Consider the following 23,640-nt stretch of genomic DNA (forward strand, 5'->3'; position numbering starts at 1 on the left):
ATGTCTATACCCGATATCTCCAAAACTGGGCAACTCACACTAAAACGACCAAGGTGAATAAAGAAACTCCAGGGGAAATATATGTAAATCTGACTTTTTGGGCTGAACTGGCCCTTTAACCTTTAGATGATTAAAAAAAAAAGACATGATGGGTTATTAAAATAAAGCATTAAACCAACAATTTTCTGGTTGGGCTCCCCAGAGTTTATACCAGTTCCACTAAACATTCCTGTCTCCTCTAAACGTCTTAGATGATTTCATTTCATGAAATCCAAAGCAGTAAAATATATTAATTAATTACTTCAGACTCAAACATCAAACACCTGAGTCGCTTAATGAATTAAAACTGTCAGACACGTGTCGAGTGATTTAAAATACTACAAAGTTAATGTGCTATATTTACAAAATTATACATCAAACCAAATGTGAAAGTCTCCTTGAAGAAATCTTTGTTAACATATTGTACGCGCTATATTTATTAGGGATTGAACCATCAGTGTGTGCATTCACGTTAAAACATTATGAATCATGCTTTCTTTGTCTCCCTCCCACCAGCCGTCGCTGCCTACCAAAGACGGTAGAACATGTCACGAGCGCAGGCTGAGAATGGCATTAAAACCTGTCTGTAGTGCAGCGCTGACTCATTCATTTGATCTGTGTGGTGAGAAAAAAGAAGCTGCGGTGAATCCCAGCTGAAAAGGAAACGCGCAGTGAAATAGAGAGATGACAGACTGGGCTGTTCGGCTGTGGGCAACAACAAAACTGCAGCAGTTTGTACCAATAATGCAGATTTCATTATACTCAACATGTGTTGGTTTAAACGGTTTGGTTTCAGGTAACAGTTTAAAAAACAGAAGTATTTTTAAACTTTGTGAAAATCTGCACAATTCAAAAGTCTGGAATCATTTGGTGAATGAAGTCTGTCATCCTTTCTTTTTCTATAGCCAGTCTCAGCAGAGAGTCTGACGTCTGCTGCTTTTCTCCTACATTAAAGAAACCTTTCAATTGATTAAATAATTGTAAAGCTTTTAGTTCCAAGGCAGCACTTTTCTTTATGTGCTTAATATGTACTTAAAGGATGTTAGCCGTGGTGGTTGGCTGACCTTTCACCAGAAAATATTTTGATTTAAGATTACTAAATGCCTCTGAGGTTAAGGTCAGACGACTTATTTATGGAAACTCCAGAAAACCTGAATCTCCCCTCCAAGTTCTTTCTTCAGAAGTCAAACAAACAGTAGTCGATTTGAAACTACACATCTGGATCTCAGCTTTCCTTTCACTGCCGTTAATCAAATCTTTTCTTCTGGACTTTAACGTCACCTCATCCCTCCATCTCCTGTTTTTCCTCTGCTGTTATTGGATCTGCAGCACTGCGCTGTGATGCAGGCAGAGCGTCATGTCTTCCTACGTGGAAATGTCATCTTAATCAGATGTTCCCACTCAGAGAAAGAGCGTCATCAAATGCTGGGGATTGGAGGATTTTTGTAAATGAATATGAGCTTTCGTGTCCACCTGCCGATTCACCTGCTGAATACTTCAAACTTACATTGGTTTCATATAAATCATGCATGTAAGACACTTATGTGATGCATGAGGAAGAATTTTCTCTTTTTTTTTCTTTGTTTTTCACTTCTTGTAACAGTAATGTCACTTCTTCCCCTCCACTCACCCTGTCACTAATGAATCCAGTCATTATTTTACTTCAACCCCCCTCCACCGTGTGACACAAAGACTTGCAATCATGCGCTTTAGTTTTTTAGCAGAGGGGAAGTACTCCTTCTAACTCATAAAAACAAGCAGATTTACTTAAAGTTTGCATCTATTAAGACTGAACAAGCAGCTCATTACAGGTGGAGAAGAGTGAAGGGTTGGGCAGGAGTGGGTTTAAACGTTCTCCTTTCAAAACTAAACTTCAAAATGAGCTAATTTCTCTGTAATTTCCTGTGGATTTCTCCTGTTAGTGCGCTCCCTTCATCCTGTCCTCTCACAAGCACTGATTTCATAGATCTGACTGGCACATGCACGTCGGGCTTTTCCATCTAAAGGACTTTCCTGTCCACACACATACGAAGGAAGACAGAAACGTTTTTCTTTCTTTTTTTTTTTTGTTAATGGGAATGTGGCAGAAACTTCCAACATATCCCTGCAGCATCCTGATGCATTTATTAGATTTTTTTTTAAACAGAAAGTTGGCATGAGGATGAATTTAGAAGGAGATCGAGACAAAAGCGAATCCAATCACGCGAGACCAGTTTGTTCTCTCTCTGCGTCACTTTTTTTTTCTCAGGTGGTTTTAAAATAAAACGGAGCCCGGGCTGTGGGAGGAATTAACGCCGAAATATTAAATAAACTGCGCTCGTGCAGCTGGAGAGAAACGGGCTTATTTGCGCTAAACTGCCGACGACTGCGCTGGTTTTCGTTCCTGCCGTTGGCGAATTTTAAAAGCGCAAATGCAGCCGCGCGGTGCTGCTCAGGTAAAGTTTCCGAGATACCGTTAATAACCAACACGCACGTGCGCCATCACATTACACCCACCCCTGGAGCACGTGCCCATGTTCCCAAAACACGAGACAAAAAAAAAAAAAACGAAAAGAAAAAAATATGTAGTATATCAACACTTGGCGCCAGCAGCCTTTTTTGCTCGAAGACAAATATGATACCTAGATACGATATTTGATCTTCAGCAGGTTTTGACGTCATCAGGTTTGAAGTGCAGACAGGTGACACGTGCACGGCCGCGCGGACGCTTGGTAGAAGCTCTCTGGCGAGCACGTTATGGCACTGGCACCTTCACCTTCACCCCCAGCTTCTAATTTGCGACCTCGGCTCTTCTGCTCATCCTTAATTCAGGAGTGACGCAGATGAATTAGCAGACCGCACGAGCGGCGCTGTACGTGTGCGCGCGCCGAGGCTGCTATGCAGCCCAGCACAGAGGGGCCGACTTGATGAGTATTGAATGTTTTGTACATATGAAAAGCTTTTTGGGGGGAAAACAGAGAAGTGCGAGTGCGCTGCGTTCGTTCGTTTCAGGCGATATTTCACTGCCGATTTGCGCCCATTGCCTTATAAGGAAAGACCGCCATGCCTGCCTGCAATAGGCCCAGCGCAGCAGCCTGCGGGAACTCTACACTTTAACCCTTTCGCTGCTGAATTTTATTTAGTCCTGCCGTCTGAAACAATGCGGCCGGGGCTGCAGTGACATTTTTACGCTTTTGTTTTCGAATAGATGTTTATGAAATGACTTCCTCCCTCAGATTCGGATTAAATGTAAAGAATAACAGTGAACAGAGAGCTGCGTGTGCCAACAGCGGGAAAGAACAGCACATGTTATTTGTAACCTCCCTCTGTGTCCGTCTAATTATATCAAAATCCTCAACCTTCCCTCAGGTGTAAATAAGCGCAACCATTTCTAGCACAAACCGTCGGCTTTGGTGCTGCAGGTCCGTGTGCCCCCCTCAGCTTCAGGCCCGAGCTGGTTCAGGCTGTCCACAGGCTGTCCGTGCCAATAATGGAACCGGCTGGTGCCTGTCTTGTCGGGGCTCAGTCAGAAATAACCCCTCCGGAGTTAAAACTGAGGGCTAGAGTAAGAGGATGACCTACATCGGCTGCCACTCAACCAGGAGCTATCTTCTAACAACGCGAAAATCCACCAGAAAATCCCCGCGACACGCTGCCATGCGAAATGTCATCTCTTTGTGTGACCTTGACTCAGGGAAGATATGGAAATCTATTCATTGTAATGCGCATTGCAGCGTAGGGGCTCTGTTCGCAATTTAACTTTACACAGGGTCACGATTCATGCCGCATTATCCACACTACAGGGCTTCGGATGGGAATGTGTTTTTCCCGTTTCACTGGCATTTGCCGTAATAGAGAAGGCCTTGTTATGGTGGCGGTGATAAATCAATGTCAGACGGGCTCTGGCCTTGACTTTGGTTGGGCCTGTTGTGTATTTTCAGGTGGATGGTTTCCATTTTGAGGCATACAATCTTAAGTTAACCACCTCATCGTGTGGCCCTCATAAAACACATTTTGGATAGCGCTTTAGGTGCTATTAAGTGCGAAGGCGCAAAGTTAAGAAAAAATATCTCGTATAAACTCGGACTGTTGATGTGCTGTGACTGCAAATACAACATTAATTGCAAGGCCTTGCTCAGATGCTGAATTCAGGCAGCACATTCGGGCCATCACGTTTCAGGATAAAACACTCACCATTCATAGCAGTCTCTTCCAGTTAGATCTGGCTTCGCGTTCAGCGACAAGGGAGGGAGGTGAGGCGTTCAGGCTCTTGTTTTGGCTCGTAACCTTTACTACCCCAGTCACGTTGTGTAGTGCACTTGTTTTTCTGATAGGCGTGTCACCCTCTTTAGTCACAAACAGTCTAATTTGATCTCACGTGGGCCAATAAAAGGGTGGGATAATAATCCACTTTTGTTTCAGTATAAGGAGACTATTGCTCACGAACAGATAATAATCAGGCTACATCTTAAAGATAAGTGGAATGTCAACAATGCGTCTTCTGACAGGTGTATCACAAAGGTTCTGCAAGAACGCGAAACCTTCATACATAAAGTTTTATATGTATATATGTATTTAAATAATCACATAATCACAGCATTTCACTATTCGTGTTTCCAGCAGTTTATCAAAATATAAGAAAAAAACGTTGTAATTATATAAATGTTTGGTTTTTTTATTTAGAAAGCAAATCAAAGATGGTAAAGACATCACTGTATTTCTCTCACTTGGATGTAAAGCCATCCTATATGGTAGTTTGTACCGTATCTGTTCCCCAGAGCCACATATTGAACACCCTTGCTTTAGGTAGAAAGTTTATTATTATCTGTCAAGGTGATTTTCCGCCCAGACAAACAGAAGAGCAGGTGATTTCACACACTGGCATCTCCCCACAGTCAGACATGGAGGACTTAATGATATTAGAACTTCCTACCAACAGGCCGGAGAGGTACAAGCTTAGACACTGTCATGTAGGCAAAATTAGTGTCATGTTTTTGTTTTTCTACAGGAAAAAAGTAAACGCCATTCATGTCTGGTTGGTGTTAATATCCTGGCACAATAAACTAGCCCACAACAAAATTTCAGCTACCAGATTTTGCCTTGGTTTTCATCCCTCGCCAAATTTCTCAAAGACATCCTCTACATCAGCCACTTACAGCTTTTTTCATGTTGTTTACGCGCCGTTGAAGTCGTGATTACACTTTTTACGACAGTCTCCGAATGCAGCACGGGAACAACCCCCGCCCCCAATAACCTCCCCCTCATGTAACGTCACACCAACGGCTATTTGCATGAAGTGTTTTCTGGCTGCAGCTCGAGCTCGGCTGCAGAGCGAGATCCTCAGAGGGGGAAAGCGAGGGAAGCGGTGCAGTGAAAATAGGAGGAGGGGGAGTCTTGTGTTTCACATCAGAGGAGCAGCGAGGAAAAACGGGCTGAAAGCAAGGATAAGGTGTCCGATAACAAAAGCAGAGAGGGGGGGGAAAGCAGAAGAGCGGCTTCTCTTGTATCGGAAAATGGAGCTACCCGCCGCGGGAGAGCACGTCTTTGCGGTGGAGAGCATCGAGAAGAAGCGCAGCAGAAAGGTTTGTCACAAGAGCACCGAAGGACATTTTTGCACACATGCACTTGGAAAGGAGGCTGATTTTTCTTTTTCACTTCTGCTTTCAGCGGAGCATATGTTGTTTTATTATTACTATTATTGTTATTCGATATTTTAAGATGACTGTGCAGCGCGGAGTAAAGTAACGTTACGCTCATTATCCCGTTTCTCCTCCTTCACAGGGACGGGTTGAGTATTTGGTCAAGTGGCGTGGATGGTCTCCAAGGTGAGTGCACTTGATAACAGAAATACACTCAACGAGGACGCCACATCCAAAACAGAAAGTGTGCGCAAGTGTAAATGCCTGCATTTTTCTGTGCGTGGGCGCGCGTACGGGGGGTTGCGCGTTCTTGCTCTGGGCACTCGGCGCGTTTATTGGCCCCGATGATGGATGTGGTTTCCCAATGTATGCAATCCCCAGTGTGCCAATTAGAGGAAGACATGTCTATAATTGAACACTATGTTTAAGAAATGCCACGTATCGAGATTTGTGTGGAGGCCGGACCGTTGTTTCCTCCCCCTATTACCGTGCGTAAAAGTTACCCATGATTTATTACACGTGTATCCACAGGGAGGACAAGCGTCTCAGCATGTTGTTTACATGCACGCCCACAATTATGACTCTAGGGAGATTTTATAAGTGATAGATTGAATTAGGTCCTGTCACCTGGGTATCTTCAGCCAGTGCCTGTTATGGTGAGCCGTTTTTGACTGGCCAGGGTGCACTCACTGCTCTCTGTCTCTCCTCTGTGGACAGATACAACACATGGGAACCAGAGGAGAACATCCTGGACCCAAGACTACTTGATGCGTTTCAAGACAGGTACGTTTGATAAAGAAGCTTCACAAGCTGCTGAAAAACATGATAGAACAGGTTTTAATCCACTGTATCTTACATTTCCAGTTTTTGTCACAGCACATAAAATATCTGTCACCCATCCCCAGAGAGTAAAGCAGGTTCCCCTGTAAGTTTTAGAAGTGTAGAGAGTTTGGTTAACAGAAAAGCCTTAATGTTTGTCTTTAGATTAAACCCTGTGTCATCAGAGTTGGATCAGGGTTAAGCTCAGGTTAGGGTTATCAGATCAAACTGAACCACTTTGTTGCGCATCTACTTTTTGTTACCTGATAGTTATTTGAGTGTCGGCATCATGTTATCCTGCTAAAGTGCTACCTGCTGTCCTGCCATCCACTCACCAGATGACCAGTGTCATTTTCCACAGCATGACTGTATAAGTGAATGATGATTGTTCAAAGGTTGTTTGATCCCTTTACTTTTTTGCAGGTTAGACTTTTTTCCCCTGGATTTTCTGATGTGCACCACTTTTAAGAACACAAATACAGAGGACACGAGACACCAATCACCAGCTTTCAGAGATGAATAACACTTAGTATTCAACTAAAAGATCTCCATTAAAAATCAATGAAGTCTAGTACTAGGATCAGTCCACATCTACGAGACAGAGTTATGATGTCACTTTATACTTCTTTAGTTGTATAGGTGTACTGCTTATTTAAAGTATCTGCATCTTTCACATTGTTTAAATTGCTTATGGATTTGCATTTATACAGTTTCTAGTGCTATAAATCCAGCTTGCCTGCACACATGTTAAAGTCAGACTTTCTGATGGCACAAAAAAGCCTCAGCAGACAAATGTGAAAATAATTTAGTCACATTCTGCACATTACATCATCGTGCATGGTAGAGTTTAAATATCTGTCTGAAGGAACATGAAGCAAAGTGTATTTTGGAGTCGAGGGAAAGTTTACATTATGGTTCACATCTTTAAGTAATCGGCTCATGATGTGATGACGGTGCAAAAGCAAAGCAAGATTGAAGGAACTACATAGTATCTTAGTAAACGTATATATCAGAAAAATTCAAATATTACCCTTTAGCGTTGGCTACCTTGGTGACTTTAGCTGTTTGGCTAAATACTAAATACTCTCCTGAGTGGCTGACCAGGCTGCTCCGTGTGAAGGGCAGTGTAATTGAATTTCCTAAATGCATGCTGTGTTAAACTGTCACTGGCTTCTCTCTCAGTCTCCTTCAGCTTTTGCCTACAGCAACCTTTCAGGCGCAGGTCACACGTTAAAGCAAAACATCGACTTCACTCTACGGCTGTTTTCGCAATTATCTCTCGCTTGCTCCAAAGAGGAGGGATTTTATTGAAACTAATTGCGTGCCTCTCGGGGGAGCCAAATCGTCTGAATGCCAGGCTATGAAAATACACTGAGTCGTCATTGTAATTAGATGTGAGGGGGGGAGGGTGGGGGAGGAATCTGACATCACTCCTGTCAGCGGTATTGAATTACTGTCTTGGAGGGACTTGGATGGAGACTGAGGAAAGTCAGAGAGGGGTTGGCCCTTATCTTCCACCGTGGATAGAGTTTGTTTACTGGATTATGAGTGTTAGTATAAACTGACTGTTTAGCTTTTGTAGCAGCTGAGGATAAATGTACATTTGATCCTGTTTAAACAAAGGCGAGGACAGGTAAATATATGATGAACAAATAACAATGTATGCTCACCTTACATCAGGAAGTGTAACACATGCTCAGCGTTTTCTAATAGAGCATGAGGAGGACACCCATGACGTTGTGTTGCCATGCAACTGCAACTCATCTCTGTGTCATGGTTCACTGATTGGCTGGTCTATTCCTCTCCCGCAGGGAACGTCAAGAGCAGATGATGGGGTATCGCAAGAGAGGACCCAAGCCAAAACATCTTCTGGTCCAGGTAAGAAAAAAAACATATAACAAGGAAACAGGACTTCAGTTTTTCTGTTTTTTATTAACCAGAACACCAGAAAGGCAGCAGCTCAAATAGCATTGTTTACACACAGCGCATTCACACACTGAAATATACTTCAAAACATGATTCTAAATGCTAATCTTGATTATCAGTAATGATGAATGATGCTTAAGTTTCATTTTTATTTGTACCTCTCTCTCTAAGGTCGGGAAATTTCAGAAAATATTAAAGAACATGTGAAATATGTCACGTTTCATCATGTGAAAATGATGAAACATGTCATGAAAGTTGTGATACTAAAAAAAAATAAAATAACGTTTTCGTCTCTAACATGGCTAAAGCTTTTGGTACCATTAAAGCCTACATTCCCCAAAATGCAACTCAAAGCTCCTTTTGTTAGACCCCGCCTGTTAAACGTTTGGGCTTCACACTCAAATTTTTTGGCTTTCAAGTTGTGATTATGAAAGCCATGCTAGATGAAGATGTTCCAAATAAATATGTGGTTAATATGTTTTTCTATTTTGTTTTTGTTCTTGTTGTTATTTATACATGAATAAAAGCATCTTTGTATAATATGCATAATTTCATGTCTGTAAGCCACTTCACATTATCTTTTTAACGTGAAACTCGTGGGACACAGCAGATTAATATTGGCCACAGACATCTGTAAATGTATTTGGGTATCAGTCAAGTTGTTACAGATATTTGGCTGATATATCAGTATTCCCTATTTTAAACTGAGATGACCCATCATGGTTTACTCCACAGGGTTTTGTTTTACCTGTATGATGAGATAACAAAGCTTCATTTGTAAAAATTTAGGTGTTGGCTCATTTACGGAGTGAAAATTTGAATGAGCGAGGGACGTTATCTTCATTAAATTCTATAGGAATCTGTCTCCTGACCTAACAGTTGCAGTTAGGTGACTGCGATTGTACATTTAATGCATCAATCACTGGCCCAAAGGGCTAAGGGATCCCCTCGGAGGCATGTTTTTGTTCCTCTCAGGAGGGTGTTGGTGGTAACACATGGGATAAAGTCAATGCCGGGACACAAAGCAGCCAATGACATTCCTCCAAGCTGAGGTCACAGCCACGGGAGACACTTTGAAATGTCACTGTGATGGCCGGGCTGGTGGCTCAGAGAGCTGCAAGGGATCTGTAGGAGGGCTGTGTCAACATGGACCCAAGGCCTCTGAAATAAACCTTGTGCTCGTTTGGAGCCCCGTCACACATTCCAAGCACAGTGTCTTCATTGCAGCTCGTGGGCCCCATGAAAGCCTTTTTTTTGTACCCAAGGAAAGACACGTGTGTAGAAACTGGAGACTCTTAATCATTAATCAAATTCCCAGCTCAAAGGGATGCTCTTTATTTTAAATGCTCATTAAAACAACACAAATCATTTGATTCTTTATCGATGGGGCTTGGGCGTTTTTAATAATGCTGATTACTGTGTTTGCTCGCAGGTGCCTTCCTTTGCCAGGAGGTCCAGTATCCTGGCTGACCTACAAGAGGCGTCCCTGGATGAGGACAGCTGTCAGAACGCCAGTCCCATCCAGATGCTTCGTCCGCAGCCCCAGCATTACCAGCTGAACAGTAAGAAGCACCACCAGTACCAGCCGCTGTGCAGGGAGCGTGAGGCTGAGCAGCAGGCTAACGGCAAGAAGTTTTACTATCAGCTTAACAGCAAGAAGCATCATCACTACCAGCCAGACATTAAGGTGCACGAGCCCATATTTGCTAAACCCAAGATAGACGTCCAAGCTCCTGAGCTGGCTAACAAAGAGTATAACCTTCCTCCGGTGCTGCAGCAAAAGTGGGTTCGGGACAAGGACTCGGGCTGTCTGACCAAAGTGAAGGATATCACCATGGAGTTGAAGAAGCTTCCGGCAAACTTCAACGGACACAAAGAGCAAGAGAAGCCAAAACCTAAGGAGGACGCTTTACCACAGCCCAACGGTGTCAGCAGCAGCAAACTAAAGATTGTGAAGAACAAAAACAAGAATGGCCGGATTGTTATTGTCATGAGCAAGTACATGGAAAACGGGATGCAAGCAGCTAAAGTGAAAAACGGCGAGTGTGATGCTGCTGAAAAGCCACCGCAAGGCACCGACAATGGTGCGGAAAAGCACCTGGAAAAGATGAAGCTCGTCAAAAAGCTCGGCCTCATCAATGGATTTGCTAAAAGCCCCGTAGACAAAGCAACGTCTCTCAGTTCTGGATTTAATGGAAATTGCCCCAAAGAAAAGGAACCGTCCCTGAAAGCGGAGCTAACTGTGACAGAACAGCATAAACATGTTGAGGTCAGGGGTCAGGGCCAGCTTCCAGAGGATCAGCCTTTGCAATTGACAACCAAACCTAATCTGCTCTCCCGGCCTTTGAACAGGGGAGTCCCCTCATCACAGGACAAAAGAGAAGGCCAAGGTGGGTTTCAAGGGCTAAAGCGACACCTCTCTGACACAGATGGTGAGGAACGTGAGGGTAGTAAAAGGTTTTTGAGCTCCAGGAGCATAAGCGCTCCCAACACAGCATCATCACCTGTCCAAAGCATCAACATCGACCAAAATGGACACCACAGTCACCCCGGGCTGCAGGATTGTGGGTATGTGGACCAAGTGGAGCCCATTGACTTGAGTATTGTCAAGTCGAGGCCTAAAGCTCCAGTTCCCACGGCAGCCCAGCCTGAAACGCACACACAGCCCGAGGCGCTAACACACACAGAGGAGGAAAGACAAACAGAGGCTGACACACAAACAGAAACTCAGCTTGAAACACAACAACCTGCAGAAGTGGAGAACGCCGAGTCGCTGTCCGTTTCTAACCACGAACAGAAAAAGGAGGACACATTTCCCTCCTTCAAACCTTTCCTTGGGAATATAGTCATCACGGACATTACCACAAACTGCCTCACCGTTACGTTCAAGGAGTACATAGCAGCGTAACAATCTGGGTACCAGCTGTTCATCTGTATAAATGTACATGACATATATTTGTATTTTTGGATGCTTGAATGTACAAATCGACCCTTGATGTTGTTTTCATTTTGTATATTGGTAGTTCAGATAACAAGAGAAACTTTTTATTTGCATATTTCTTCTTATAAGCTAACGAGAAACTGTCTATTTGCATATTTCTTTCTTATAAGCTCAACCTGTTGTTATTTCTGGAGATTTTATAACATGCAGTATCTTCTTGAAACCTAAACTGCAAAATTAGATCGAGCAAATGAGGGGATGTAATTAAAGATGCACTTACTCGTGTAAATAAATACGCTTCACTTTTCTATGGATGTAACTCGTTTTATACAGTCAACCGTCTACATGTCAGATAATGTCAAACAAATGTAGGCTATATGGAGAATTTTGTTAGGAAGAAAATTATATTGAATCCTGGTAAATTACACTGTGTGTGTGTGTGTGTGTGTGTGTGTGTGTGTGTGTGTGTGTGTGTGTGTGTGTGTGTGTGTGTGTGTGTGTGTGTGTGTGTGTGTGTGTGTGTGTGTGTGTGTGCGCGCGAACAGATGGACAGATTTAAAGGATGCGTGCTGCTTGGACAGATTATGCCATTAGGCATGCTTAAACAAGCAAATAAAGAAAAATGAAGCGCCTTTTTGTCAATAAATATGATTTGCATTGTTAAAAAGGCTTTTAAATGGAAGATTATTCAAGCTTGATGTTTGCTTCTGTTCTGTTTTTTAAGCCATGCCTCTCTGATGCCGAGCACCAGTCGCCTGTGACTCTGATAATTTATGTTTTGCAGCAGCACACTGACTGAACGAGGCTTCTTTTTCTTTTATTTGAATGACATCAGTCACAAATCTGCTAGTTGAGCTCTCTAATCTTACAGACTAATACCACCAGCTGGGTTCTCTGGATTCAACTTTTCATGTCTCTGTTCTTTGGCACCCTGACGTGTTCAGTGAAGGCAGTGCAGTTATTATGTATGGGATCCCAGAGGCTTGTCTTGACATAGTTTGCAGTGGAGCTGCAATTAGAAGTGTGTAAAAGCACTTTTCATAATCACTTCTGATCCCCTGTGTCTCTTCCTGCACTGCTGGAGGTGGATTGAGCTGCTCTGTGAGAACCTGGAGCACCGTGTGCTTTTGTGTGCAGAGGAAAAAATAATGGCTTCTTATGATGCATCATAATTTGCAATAATAAAATTGTTTGCAACTGAGTGTGTTTGATGTGTTTATTCTCCATGCTCCTATAGCAAAGGGGGGTACCCTGGTACCCTTAATCACGTGATGCGACCTCGGCTTCCCTCAGAGAGCTGAATGTTTTAGCAGGAAGAGGACGGCTGCTGTTGTCTTAAAAGGTTGCCTCAGAAGAAGCTAAATCTGATCTTGGCTCTGTCTGTCTCTGTGTGTGCGTGCGTGTGGGCTGCAGGCCACAAGGATTACAGAGCCGGGGTGTATTTTCAGATGAGCATCCTACAATCCCACAGGCTGTTTTGGACCAGCATGTGTGCCATAGTGGAGCTCAAAGTCAGGCCTTTTCACTTGTATATGTGCAAATTATTTTAACTCACATAAAAAACTGCTTTTTACAGAAGTTTGCAGTTTAATTCTGTCCTATATCAGCAACTGAGTTTAAAGTGAAACGATCACAGGCCTGAATTATGCAACAGTAAAAGAAAGACCTTAAATATTGAATATATTGAATCGCTGAATTCTTTGACTGAAAAACAAAACGTCTGTTTTGTGCTGAAATGAATGCTAAAGAAGTACGTTTGTAATTTAAAGCTCATAATTTTGACCTGAACAGCTGTTCGCGCCAGGTGTTTCTTTGATAAATCATGCTGCCACGCTGAGAGACTCAACAGGAGGCAACTGATTTCTTCGCTACAGGTTCAGCTTTAATGGCAGAGGCGGGGTATTATTTTCACGTTTCTTGTTTAATGCATGCATATAGTGAAGGAGCTGGTTCGTGCAGGTGAGCTCAGTCCTAAAGCTGCCCGAAACATTTTTGTCTTGCCACACGAATGCATCATCTATCCGTCTGCTGTGAGGGGAAATGCGCGATATCCGTATTTTCCGACAATGTGTGTGCATAAATAATCTTTAGAAAAGCGATGAAATCTGACATTCCGACAACCGCAATGACAGAGATGGCAGCTCTCGACCATTTCCTCTGCTCCAACCCGCCAATAAAACTGCTTTCTGTGCGCATTAATATGAGCGTCGACAGAGAAAATGGCTGTCCTCTCCTCCTCCGTGCGCGCTCTTCTCTTGCGTCTCTCCGAAACGCTGAGCAGCAGCCCGCAAATTATTACCGCGATGTTCCAGCTGAGGAGCTACAGCGGGAAATTCCCCGCAGGATCTAAGACCAAGTTACTTCCTTTGTAATGGCTGTTTGCGCTTATTCGTGTAAAGAATCTAATAAAAAAAATGTGACAGACACCAAACAAGTTGGTTTCTTACTGCAATCATCTAAAGAAGAATTGCACAAAATGCTGCACGGAGGATTTGCGCTGTTTCTCTTCCTGATTTGTGTCAGGTTGAGCTGATTTTGCGTGTGAGTGATGAACAGATCCAGGGCTCGTCTCACAGAAGACACGTGCTTTTTGAATTGCCAAACTTTTATTCCGAGGGGAGTCTCGAGTGGGCCGGCACTTTCTCCACACACATCCTTAAGTGCAGATTTTGGACTGCGCCACACATCAGCGCAGTTACAAACCTCTTGACCCGCCTGCCCTTTTTAAATTTAGATCCGGTTTAAATGCTGTGAACTGGACAGAAATTTCCACGCGTGACAAAATTACTGACTGAACCCGACTGTTTTAGCTCTTTATGATGTGAACATTAGTTCCGTTTGTAAAATGGGGAAAAACATCCTCTCAGGTTTTGTCCCAAACCCACCAATGAGCCTGGTACAAATATTCCTCTGAAACTCTTTTTAAAGCTGCTCACATAAAGGAGTCTTTGTGTCGTTTTTACACAGAAAAAAAGTTGTTTGAAGGGGAAACGGGTAGGAATAGAAACTGGAGTGTAAATTGCACATAAAAACATTAGAGACTAATAGTTTCATTTACGCAGGCAGCCTGCTGGGATCCCCCTGCCTTTTCCAATGAACAAAGTGACTAAAGCTCCAGTCATCCAGCGGTGACTGGCAGATGAGCTCAGCCCTTGTGAAGACTGTGAACTCATGAAGACTCTGGTGGTGGTTTTTTGTTTTGTTTTTCGTGTCAACGTAACATAATTATCCACAGTGTTTTCCCTAAGTAGTGAATTGGAGCCCCGCGCCTCTGATTTCGGTCTATTCTCTGTTCTCTGATCATTTTCACCCTGCAGGCTGTACGAGCCCGGTTGGTTTGAAACCGGTTGAGCCTGCACGAAAATCAAGTTTTCATGAGACATGACGGGAATCCGTGAAAGGAATTCAGCTTTAAAATGAAGAGAACCATGAAGAATATTGACTACCTGCCATGGTACCTTATTGAACTAATGTTTTTTCTTCAACTGCCCATTAGTGCGATTACCTATGGGAAAAAGGAAATTAATAAAGGCTAAAAATTGGGTCTAATGTAAACGTTTAAATCCCCAGACAAGTGAAAAAAATGGGGGAAAGCTTTAATTGGGGCAGGATTCCTTCAATGCTTAAGCTCCACAGAACGGACTGAACTTGGTCAATTGGATGTCTGAAATGTCTGGTTATTATTGCGCTATTTTTCGTATTAGTCCCTTTGTGCTGTAGCCGGGGATTCCTGTTTTGTGCGCACACCGGGAACACGCGTCTTGCCCGGATACAAGCCAACCAATGGTGTTTTAATGGCGGCGGCACTGCTGCACTGCAGGCGCGCCGAGACCAATCGCATCCAGAGTCTGAGGTGCGCCCATCTTCTCTTTCTGTCTGCGCTCAGAAGAAAAAAAAGCCGAAGCATGGATCAGAACCTGTAGCCTGGAATAATCACCGGGCCAGCTAAAGGCTTAATCCGAGCTTTGCTTCCTTTAAGAGGTTCTGATATGTCACTCACCGCAGCCTACAGATCCAGAGTAATGCTTTGGAGATTAGGGCATCTTTCAAATATTTAGTTTGGGTTTGGTGTTCGACCATTCCCTTTGGGTTTCACCTCCGGGGGAAATTATCTTACATAAATGGTAAATATTTCCCTCTGTGCGCGCAACACCAAATTACTGCTAGTCAATTTCTGTTCTGGCTCTTTCAGGTGATTTTGAGCCGGTTGTAATGAGTTTTATTCGAAGATCCTTTCGCTCAGAAACTGAGAAGAACAGAAAAAATGTTTAAATTTGGTTTATTAGAAATTTGGGGAATTTTAATGCGTCGTGGCATCTTCACTCAGCCTGTAGTCACACCTTTTTATTAGCAACAGTTTAGGAATTTAAAACGACAAATGCTCCGGATAGTTTTAAATTTCCCCGAAATTGTTGGTGCTCAGTCGATCTCTGCTCTTAATTATCCCGATGTGAGGCCTCCTCACCCCCGTGTGGTTTTCATGTTTTTGTTCCTCAGTCAGTGATCGTGGGCCTGCTGGACCTGCGCGCATGATTGAGATTTTAAACCAACCTCAGTTATTTGTTTTATTACGCTTAAAGCAATAAAGGCAGCATATTGTTTACCATGTACCTACATGTTTAGCTTTACATGATAGTGTTTATATTTTAAAGTGATGAAACGTGAAAAAGAAAAAGGAAAACGTGTTTTATTATTCAATAAATATAAATGAGGAATGTTATTAAATTGAACACATTATGTCGGTCTAAAAAAATAATGTGTGTGTGTGTGTGTGTGTGTGTGTGTGTGTGTGTGTGTGTGTGTGTGTGTGTGTGTGTGTGTGTGTGTGTGTGTGTGGCAGAGACCTATACTGTAAAATGTAATTAGTTCTCAGAAAAAAAATTATGCAAACTTGTTGCCTTAGAAAAACTAAGTGCAGCTTACTTAAGATGAATTAGGGCATCTTATTCGTTGAGAGTATGCGAAGTTAAATTATGGATTTCTCTCACCCACTCACACACGCACGCACACACAGAATATATTGTTAGTGAAGGCATCATCCTCCTGCTCCTCACGGAGTGCTTGTTCTTGAATTTGTCTTCTCCGCATTTGTAGTTTGCACCAGGGCCTTGCCAGGCTCCTCGAGAAAATCCTTTGCTCTGGAGCTTTCCTGTGTTCCAGTGTGACTTTGGATATATCCAGATGATGAAAGCATTTCACGCTGGGATGTCTAAGATGTTGAAACATATCACAAGTATACCGTAGGGTTCTCATTTTGCAGCTGTAGCCATTCACCAGCTTGCCCATGTCGTCCAGCCGTCCCTCTGTGGGATTATAATCCATGATGATTTCCGGTATTTGATGCTCCTGCTCAAACACTCTCACACCCTTGTGCGGCAGATTTTTCTCCTTTTTTATGTAGGACACTAGGAGGTCTGGGCTGTGAACGCACACCTGGAAGAGCTGAAAGATTTGTGTCTGGGCCGTGTTCAGGACGGTCCACCTTTGTCTGCTTCCTCTTTAGAGGCTCCGATCACAGTTTGTGTGACATAAAAACGCCATTGCATGTTGCATAATTTCCCTGTAAACAGATGCAAGTTGCATTTAAATGCATTTGATGACTTAGCATCACAAGCAGCCCTGCAGAGCTTCCTGATAAATGGCACCAATGCTCGTCCCAGAGGAATTCTGTGAACTCCCGTTAGAATCCGAAACCCCAGCAAGGAGTGCACGGGAGTGGATTTGGGCCATCTCTCTCATCCCTCTCTAAAAACGCTTCTTCCCTCTAAATCAATGTACCTCAGAGTGATTGAATGAATCCGGCACAGCCAGAAAAGGTTAAAAGGAAGACTGGATATCCAGCACTTGAGGAAATGACATCGGTGCTGCATTTTTACACTGTCAGCTCTGCGGGGTGTTTCTTTCTTTGGTGCAGGGAGACCATTTTCTTCAGATCCGTATTTTATCCCTTGCTGGCTGCTGATTGGCTGGCTGCTAATTGGCCGGTCCCGCGGTGTGCTGCTGAGCAGGGGTCCTGGGGCAGACTCGTTTTGGAAGGGGCTAGAGGTCAGTTTCATCCTCTTCTTCAAGCTCACCACAGCCAGAGTTTGAATGGATAGATGTAATGTTACGTTTCTGAAACGTTGTCAAGCTTCTCTGTCTTCGAAAATCATATCTCTCTTGTGGTTACCCTAGCGTTACATAAATGACTCCTAAAAGAATATTTGGGAGTGGTGCTCAAGGACGAAATAAATAAAATAAATAAAATGTGTATGTGAAAGAATTTACATCAGTTTTGTGCTTGAACATATTTAACAGTAAATGATCGCAGGTAAGTTTAACCTGACCTGCTGCTAAGACGTAATAGATTTCGATGATGAGTCATGAGTCTGAGGCATTTTTGAAAATTTTTAATTTATTTAAAAATATTCCAACCCAAGAGGAATTAAATGCATAATTAATAACCAGATTGTATGGCCATCTTTTTTTTTTTAGTTACTTACTCATTCGCTTCCCTTTATCGCCGCTGTCCTTGTGTTGGAATTCATTTCATCTCATTTTTAACTGACGAAGAAAGATCAGCCAGTCTCAGCAAAGATGTTCAAATGATTCAGCCAAGACTAACCGCTCTTTATATATATATATATATATATATATATATATATATATATATATATATATATATATATATATATATAAACGTAGTTATTCTTACTATTTCAACCTAATAAAATCGAATCTAAAAAATGAGCAAGTAAAAAATTATAAATATAAAAACAGTCTAATGAAAAAAAAAATAATGATAATAATAATAATAATAATAATGTTTTTAAATAAATTTTTATTTTATAATTTCTTTATCATTACACTGATACCAAAGTAAATGCATAAATAATCGAATTTATTTAATTTGTTGTTTGTTTTTTTGCGGGTAACATAAATGTGGCACTGTATGGGAAAACAGGGATCGGATTTATGAGCGGAAGGGCGCCTCACTGTGAGAAAGGAAAAGTGAAAACTGCGGTTTAACTTTGACCTTTTTGTTTGATGTGCGTTAAAAACAAGGGGCCTCGCAGGAGCTTATCCATAATTTCCGATTATCTGGGCTGAGAAATCTCATTATCGGGAAAAATTAAACAAAAATTCAAAGATGGCTGTGTTTCATAATTCAAAGAAACAAATCACAACCCCCCGTTTCACTGAAGAGACCAATCAGATGCCTTTAAACCTCACACAGCGAGAAGCTTTCCCAGATCTCTTCCTGGAAAATTCGTCTTATTACTGCTTATCTTTGGGCCGTGACAGCTGTTTTCCTAACGTCTGATGAATCAGTGTCACTGAAAGGTTCAGTTTAATCGCTGAGATCCAATGGACTGACCTCTTACCAAAACACAAATTTATTTTATAACATTACAGGCATGTATTTGATTTAAATGTATCACCCACTTTGCATTTATTTCAAACAACAGAGCGCCGGCGTGTGATATGCGGTAAATCAGACGGCTGAATATAATTACAATATTTTCTCTTTAAGGTGAACGCGCAGAGAATAATTAGATAAAATCACGTGAACGGACCGGGCAGATATGTAGCACTTGGCCTGACGCAGGGAGGACGTGGAGGCGATCGTTTGGTGTTTATGGAATAACAAAAAATAACCTCCGCTTCATCAGCTGATGAATACGCTGCTGTAGCGACCAAACGCAAATGGGGGAAACTACCTACGCGCTGGCGCGCAATTCAGGCGCCCTCGTTATTTCCTACTCTCTCTCTATTTGCCTGACAAGGCTGGCGTGTCCGCATAACGAGACCGCGTGCATTTTTGCGCACATAACTTGCGCGAAATGATTCACTCGCCGCGCGGGGAAAAAAGCCACCATTTCCCCCTCCCCGAAGAATTCGCAGAGGCGCAAGCTCCTCCTCTCCACTTAGCAACCAGAGCACGTAGCAACGGTTCGACCAATGGGTGCTCGCCTAAAGGTTCCACCGACTGCGGTTCCTTAGCAACGCTGTGAAAAAACTGCGCTGACGTCCATTCTGTTCGGGAGTATTATGGTCTGTCGGGAATTCAGAGTGGCTGGGACTGGAGAAAAATATCTGCTCTGCTAGCGTTAGCGTCCACCCAGCTAACGGGAGGTAGCACTGGGGTAAACATGGAGCTTTCTGCCGTCGGGGAGAGGGTGTTCGCTGCCGAGTCTATCATCAAACGCAGAATCAGGAAGGTAGGCGGGAGATGTAACGTGCTCTTTTCTCCCAGAATGCTGAATAAGACCACCACCGCCGCACTCTCATACTACTGTTAACCCTTGCGAGCTAACCAAGTCCTGTCTGTTTGTTTCTGATGGCATGCAGGGTCGCATTGAATACCTCGTGAAATGGAAGGGGTGGTCTCCCAAGTAAGTCCCGCTACACTGAGCCTCATTATGTTTTCACCCCGCGGCTGCCCTGCCCGCACTGTCTCGGCTGTGGCTGTCGTTAGCACAGCACATCACAGCTAGCGAGACAGCGGGATTAAAACTGAGCACGGTGGAGATTTTTAGCTCGCAGGCTAGCGCCGTGTGTCAGTCTCCGCTCCCTCTGTCTAACTCTGCGTTTTTAATTCGCAGATACAGCACTTGGGAACCGGAGGAAAATATTCTGGACTCCCGCCTGTTCGCCGCTTTTGAACAGAGGTAAGATGTCTGTGTGGCCTTTCTGGGCAGAGCCAGTGAGTGTTCGGTAACTGTACGCTGTCCTCGGTGCACTTTGCTCCCGTGACACTCAAAATGGGTGTCTGGTTTTTCACAGGGAGCGTGAAAGGGAGCTCTACGGGCCCAAAAAGAGAGGACCAAAACCCAAGACGTTTCTGCTTAAGGTAAAGCTGGCAGCTTGCTTTATTTTTTTATTGCGTGTCTCTAATAAAGCCCCAACAAACCCTTCCTGCGCTCTCTTCACTTCTGTAGATTGTGGCTTCTTAATTTTTTTCTTTGAGTGCATTAGTGAATGAGCAGGTTAAATATGCTAATTATGCATAATTAGGACAGCCTACCCATGAATGGGAGTGTATTCAGTTTGTTTATTGCCTAATGGGGATGTATTGACATGCTAAAACGGGCTTTGACTACCTAAAGACAGGGGTGTCAAACAAGCGGCCCCATAGGGCCAGAAGCACATCGCAAAAGGTGTCCCATCAGGGGGGCTTTTTTCAACTGGGGAAATTGAACTGTTAATTTTGTGGTGATACCAGGCATTAGAATATATATGATAAAATAATTTCTAGGTCCTGACAAATGGGTTGACCCAGAGAGTTTGGCATGTATCTGGTTATTTCTGCTTCTCTAAATGAAGAGAAAAATCAGATATTATGCAGCTGTTTTAATGGACTATAGCTTACATAAGGACTCTTTGTGTCCTGTTAAATAAAATGTGTTTAACAAACAGCCAGGCTGTTTTTCCATCCTTTCTTTTTTTTACACGCTCTGGGTCTGTTGTCTCTTTATTAAAGCCACTTTTAAAGCAAAAATGGAAAAGCTCCAGGTGGCATGTAATAAATTAGAATTCAGGAATGTTTAAGTTCTCCAATTTTGTAGATCAGTAATAAAAAAAAAAAATCTCACTTGAATTTTAATGTACAAATTTATTTGCCTCTAAAATATAGTTGTAAGAACTATAAAACTACTCTACTTTAAAGGACATGAGGTGTTTTTCTTTTCTTGAACACATGCCGTTTATGCATTTGTTGTCCCTGTTGTGTAATTTATAAATAGATTAAAAAATATAAAACAAATAGTTTATATACTGAAATGGATATGTGTCTGAAATAAATTATTTAATTAAAATTTTATGATTACATGTTACTTTCCAATGAGCCGAGGAAAACATCACGGCCTGATGCTTCATCTGTTCAGAGCGGTGAACCGTGAAAATTGCTTAATGAGCGGCAGTTTGTCTTGAACAAAATGCCAGAGTCTCCACTGACAGGGCTCGTTTAAAGGGGATTGGTAGAAGTTGAGTAATAAACATGGTGCCCTGAAACTAGTTATTGCTGTGAATTATTGATGTAAGATTAATATCCACTCTTTCGATAGTTAGTTTATTAGCAGTCCAATATGACAGGTGTAGGTAGAAGCAATCAATAGGCTGTTTAAATTACATTTTACAAATTAATAGAAAAAGCAGACGATAAAAGAATGAATGAATTCCTTTTAACTGATTCAGTTTGATGTTCGCTATGAAAAATGGTGTCATTTTCTTAAAATACTAATTTCAAAAATTTTCTGATAGGCTCAGGCAAAGGTGAAGTCCAAGTCCTATGACTTCAGGAGCGAAGCAGTCCGAGGAATGCGCGTCACCTACCCGACCCCAGAACCGATTGCCACCCCCAGGGCCAGAGAGGGCCTGAGAGCTGTCGTGCCCACCATCTTCCCACCGAGTACCGTCAACCGTGGAGAAAGCGTACGCGTCCGACCGCCTGAACTGAGCCCTCGTGAGCACCAGCAGTCTTTGCTTCATACTAGTTCAGAAGACCTCATCCACATACCTAAAAAGAGAGGTCCCAAGCCTAAGCCGCGGTTTAATGAGGTCTTCTCTGAGCACCATAAAAGGAGAGGGGAGGAGCAGGAGAGCCACGGCCCTCACAAACTGGCTAAGCTCCAGGGGGGCGAAGACATGAGGCTGGTCAAACTGGCCCACAGACATCCAGAGAACCACGGCCACAGCCATAAACATCATTACCACCACCATCACCACCACCATCACCACACACAGCGCTCTGGGGAGAGCTCCTACAAACAGCTGTACTCAGACCGCGGCCTGCATCCTCACAGAACAGACATGGACACTCACAGAATAAAGGACGTCTCCGCCTACCTGGTACCTGCACACTTCAAGCACCACTCCAAAATGAGTCTGAGTCGTCCCGCCGAGCTCCCCCAAATGGAAAAGCCTTATTTTCTGGACAGGCCGTCCCCAACGCGGCTCGACGACGATTTGGACGAAGTGACGTGGAGGCCGTCTCTCGGCAACGTGGAGAAGGTCCTGGTGACAGACGTGACCACCAACTTCCTGACGGTCACCATCAAGGAGAGCAGCACTTCTAAAGGCTTCTTCAAGGACAAAAGATGACTGACTGATGCTCTGTTTTCTGACTTTCAGCAGATCTGAAGTTTATAGGACATGGTGGGATTATCAAGCAACGCAGATTTTGTATGTAATGTAAAAAGGCAAATAACATAATGTGCATATGTGTATATAATATAAAGCTGGACATCTATTTAATGTATTGACCAAATCAAATGAAGTCCCTTTCACATTGTGCAATGGTTAACATGAGTTGCATGTTTCCTTTGCAGCGAGTGGCTACTTTCTGTACAGACCTTGTGACTTTTACTATTTTGCATTTAAAACTAACAAGAATGTATTTTTTCCACGTTTCTTCCCACCTGAGCTGTGCAGCGAGGATATTTAATTCAGGTTGTGGTCTGAATAATTCTCTTTATTTGAACTGATTTGACTGAAAGGTTTCGCTTGATTTCAAATCCTGGAATAATATTTAAAAATTAACTCAAGCACTTTGAATTTAAAAGTATTAGAAAAAAATCTTTATGTTGTCTTCAAAGACCGAGTTTGCCTCGGAGATTTCTAAAACCTAAAGTAAATTAACAAATTCAACACACTCTCTGAAGTTTTCCCAAAGTTAATATAACATTTTCCATTAACATAGTTCCTATATTTTACATTTTCATAGAAAAACGATCATACAGCTTTGTTGTAACTGACAAAAAAGAGGTTGTTGTCAAACTGCTTTTTAGACGCTTTTCAATAAATCATTTGAATTTCTCATTTCTTTGTGTTGTTTTTAAACCATCGTCAGCCCTCCGGGTTCCGCTTAGATCCATCAATTAGACCCGACAAACGACTTAACCGCCGGGCTTAGTTTTATATTCCCCACATATAATAATATCTCTTGATTTCAACGCGTTGTTTAATATTTATTTATTTATTGAAATTTCTGCAAAGTTGCGCCAAAAGTTAAAGGCCTCGGGCTCATCACCCAGCCCGGCTCGCACAGTCCTGCGGGAGGCCTACATGATTCTCCCTCCAGAGTTGCAACAGCACAAATTTCTCCCCCCTCTGGTCAATAAAAGTCCGTGAATCTGCTTTCATTGTTTAATTTTTGTATGCGTCGTGACTCTACATGGCTGCATGACCGCTTAGTTTTATTATTAAAAAAAGAAAAAGAAAACGATTGAAATGACCAAATGCAGACAGTCATTCCAATAATTATTCCATTTTTATTCAAGGTATATTTAAAAGCAAACACATTTTTAATGTTTTTGA

General features: G+C 42.7%; 2 protein-coding genes across 2 annotated transcripts; both read left to right on the forward strand.

The window, feature by feature from the left end:
- Positions 1 to 4,566: 4,566 nt before the first annotated feature.
- LOC101477503 (E3 SUMO-protein ligase CBX4) lies at positions 4,567 to 12,544 on the forward strand. The gene is made up of 5 exons (XM_004538796.6): positions 4,567 to 5,600; positions 5,800 to 5,843; positions 6,375 to 6,440; positions 8,288 to 8,354; positions 9,835 to 12,544. Exons 1-5 carry the CDS (start codon positions 5,310 to 5,312, stop codon positions 11,308 to 11,310), a joined length of 1,944 nt encoding a protein of 647 aa, XP_004538853.2. The 5' UTR covers positions 4,567 to 5,309; the 3' UTR covers positions 11,311 to 12,544.
- Positions 12,545 to 19,267: 6,723 nt separating this feature from the next.
- On the forward strand, positions 19,268 to 23,142 carry cbx8b (chromobox homolog 8b). The gene is made up of 5 exons (XM_004538795.6): positions 19,268 to 19,544; positions 19,675 to 19,718; positions 19,929 to 19,994; positions 20,110 to 20,176; positions 21,586 to 23,142. The coding sequence occupies exons 1-5, from the start codon at positions 19,476 to 19,478 to the stop codon at positions 22,423 to 22,425; spliced, it is 1,086 nt and encodes a 361-aa protein (XP_004538852.1). The 5' UTR covers positions 19,268 to 19,475; the 3' UTR covers positions 22,426 to 23,142.
- Positions 23,143 to 23,640: the final 498 nt, after the last annotated feature.

The sequence above is a fragment of the Maylandia zebra genome, linkage group LG6 (genome assembly GCF_041146795.1).
Source record: "Maylandia zebra isolate NMK-2024a linkage group LG6, Mzebra_GT3a, whole genome shotgun sequence".
NCBI lineage: Eukaryota > Metazoa > Chordata > Actinopteri > Cichliformes > Cichlidae > Maylandia > Maylandia zebra.

What these genes read in the sequence shown, in the direction of transcription:
- cbx8b (XM_004538795.6), top strand. Translation starts at nt 19,476, where the DNA reads ATGGAGCTTTCTGCCGTCGGGGAGAGGGTGTTCGCTGCCGAGTCTATC. An exon ending in TCAAACGCAGAATCAGGAAG is followed by an intron (nt 19,545 to 19,674) that starts GTAGGCGGGAGA and finishes GATGGCATGCAG; the next exon opens with GGTCGCATTGAATACCTCGT. An exon ending in TGGAAGGGGTGGTCTCCCAA is followed by an intron (nt 19,719 to 19,928) that starts GTAAGTCCCGCT and finishes TTTAATTCGCAG; the next exon opens with ATACAGCACTTGGGAACCGG.
- LOC101477503 (XM_004538796.6), top strand. Translation starts at nt 5,310, where the DNA reads ATGAAGTGTTTTCTGGCTGCAGCTCGAGCTCGGCTGCAGAGCGAGATC. An exon ending in AGAAGAAGCGCAGCAGAAAG is followed by an intron (nt 5,601 to 5,799) that starts GTTTGTCACAAG and finishes CCTCCTTCACAG; the next exon opens with GGACGGGTTGAGTATTTGGT. An exon ending in TGGCGTGGATGGTCTCCAAG is followed by an intron (nt 5,844 to 6,374) that starts GTGAGTGCACTT and finishes CTCTGTGGACAG; the next exon opens with ATACAACACATGGGAACCAG.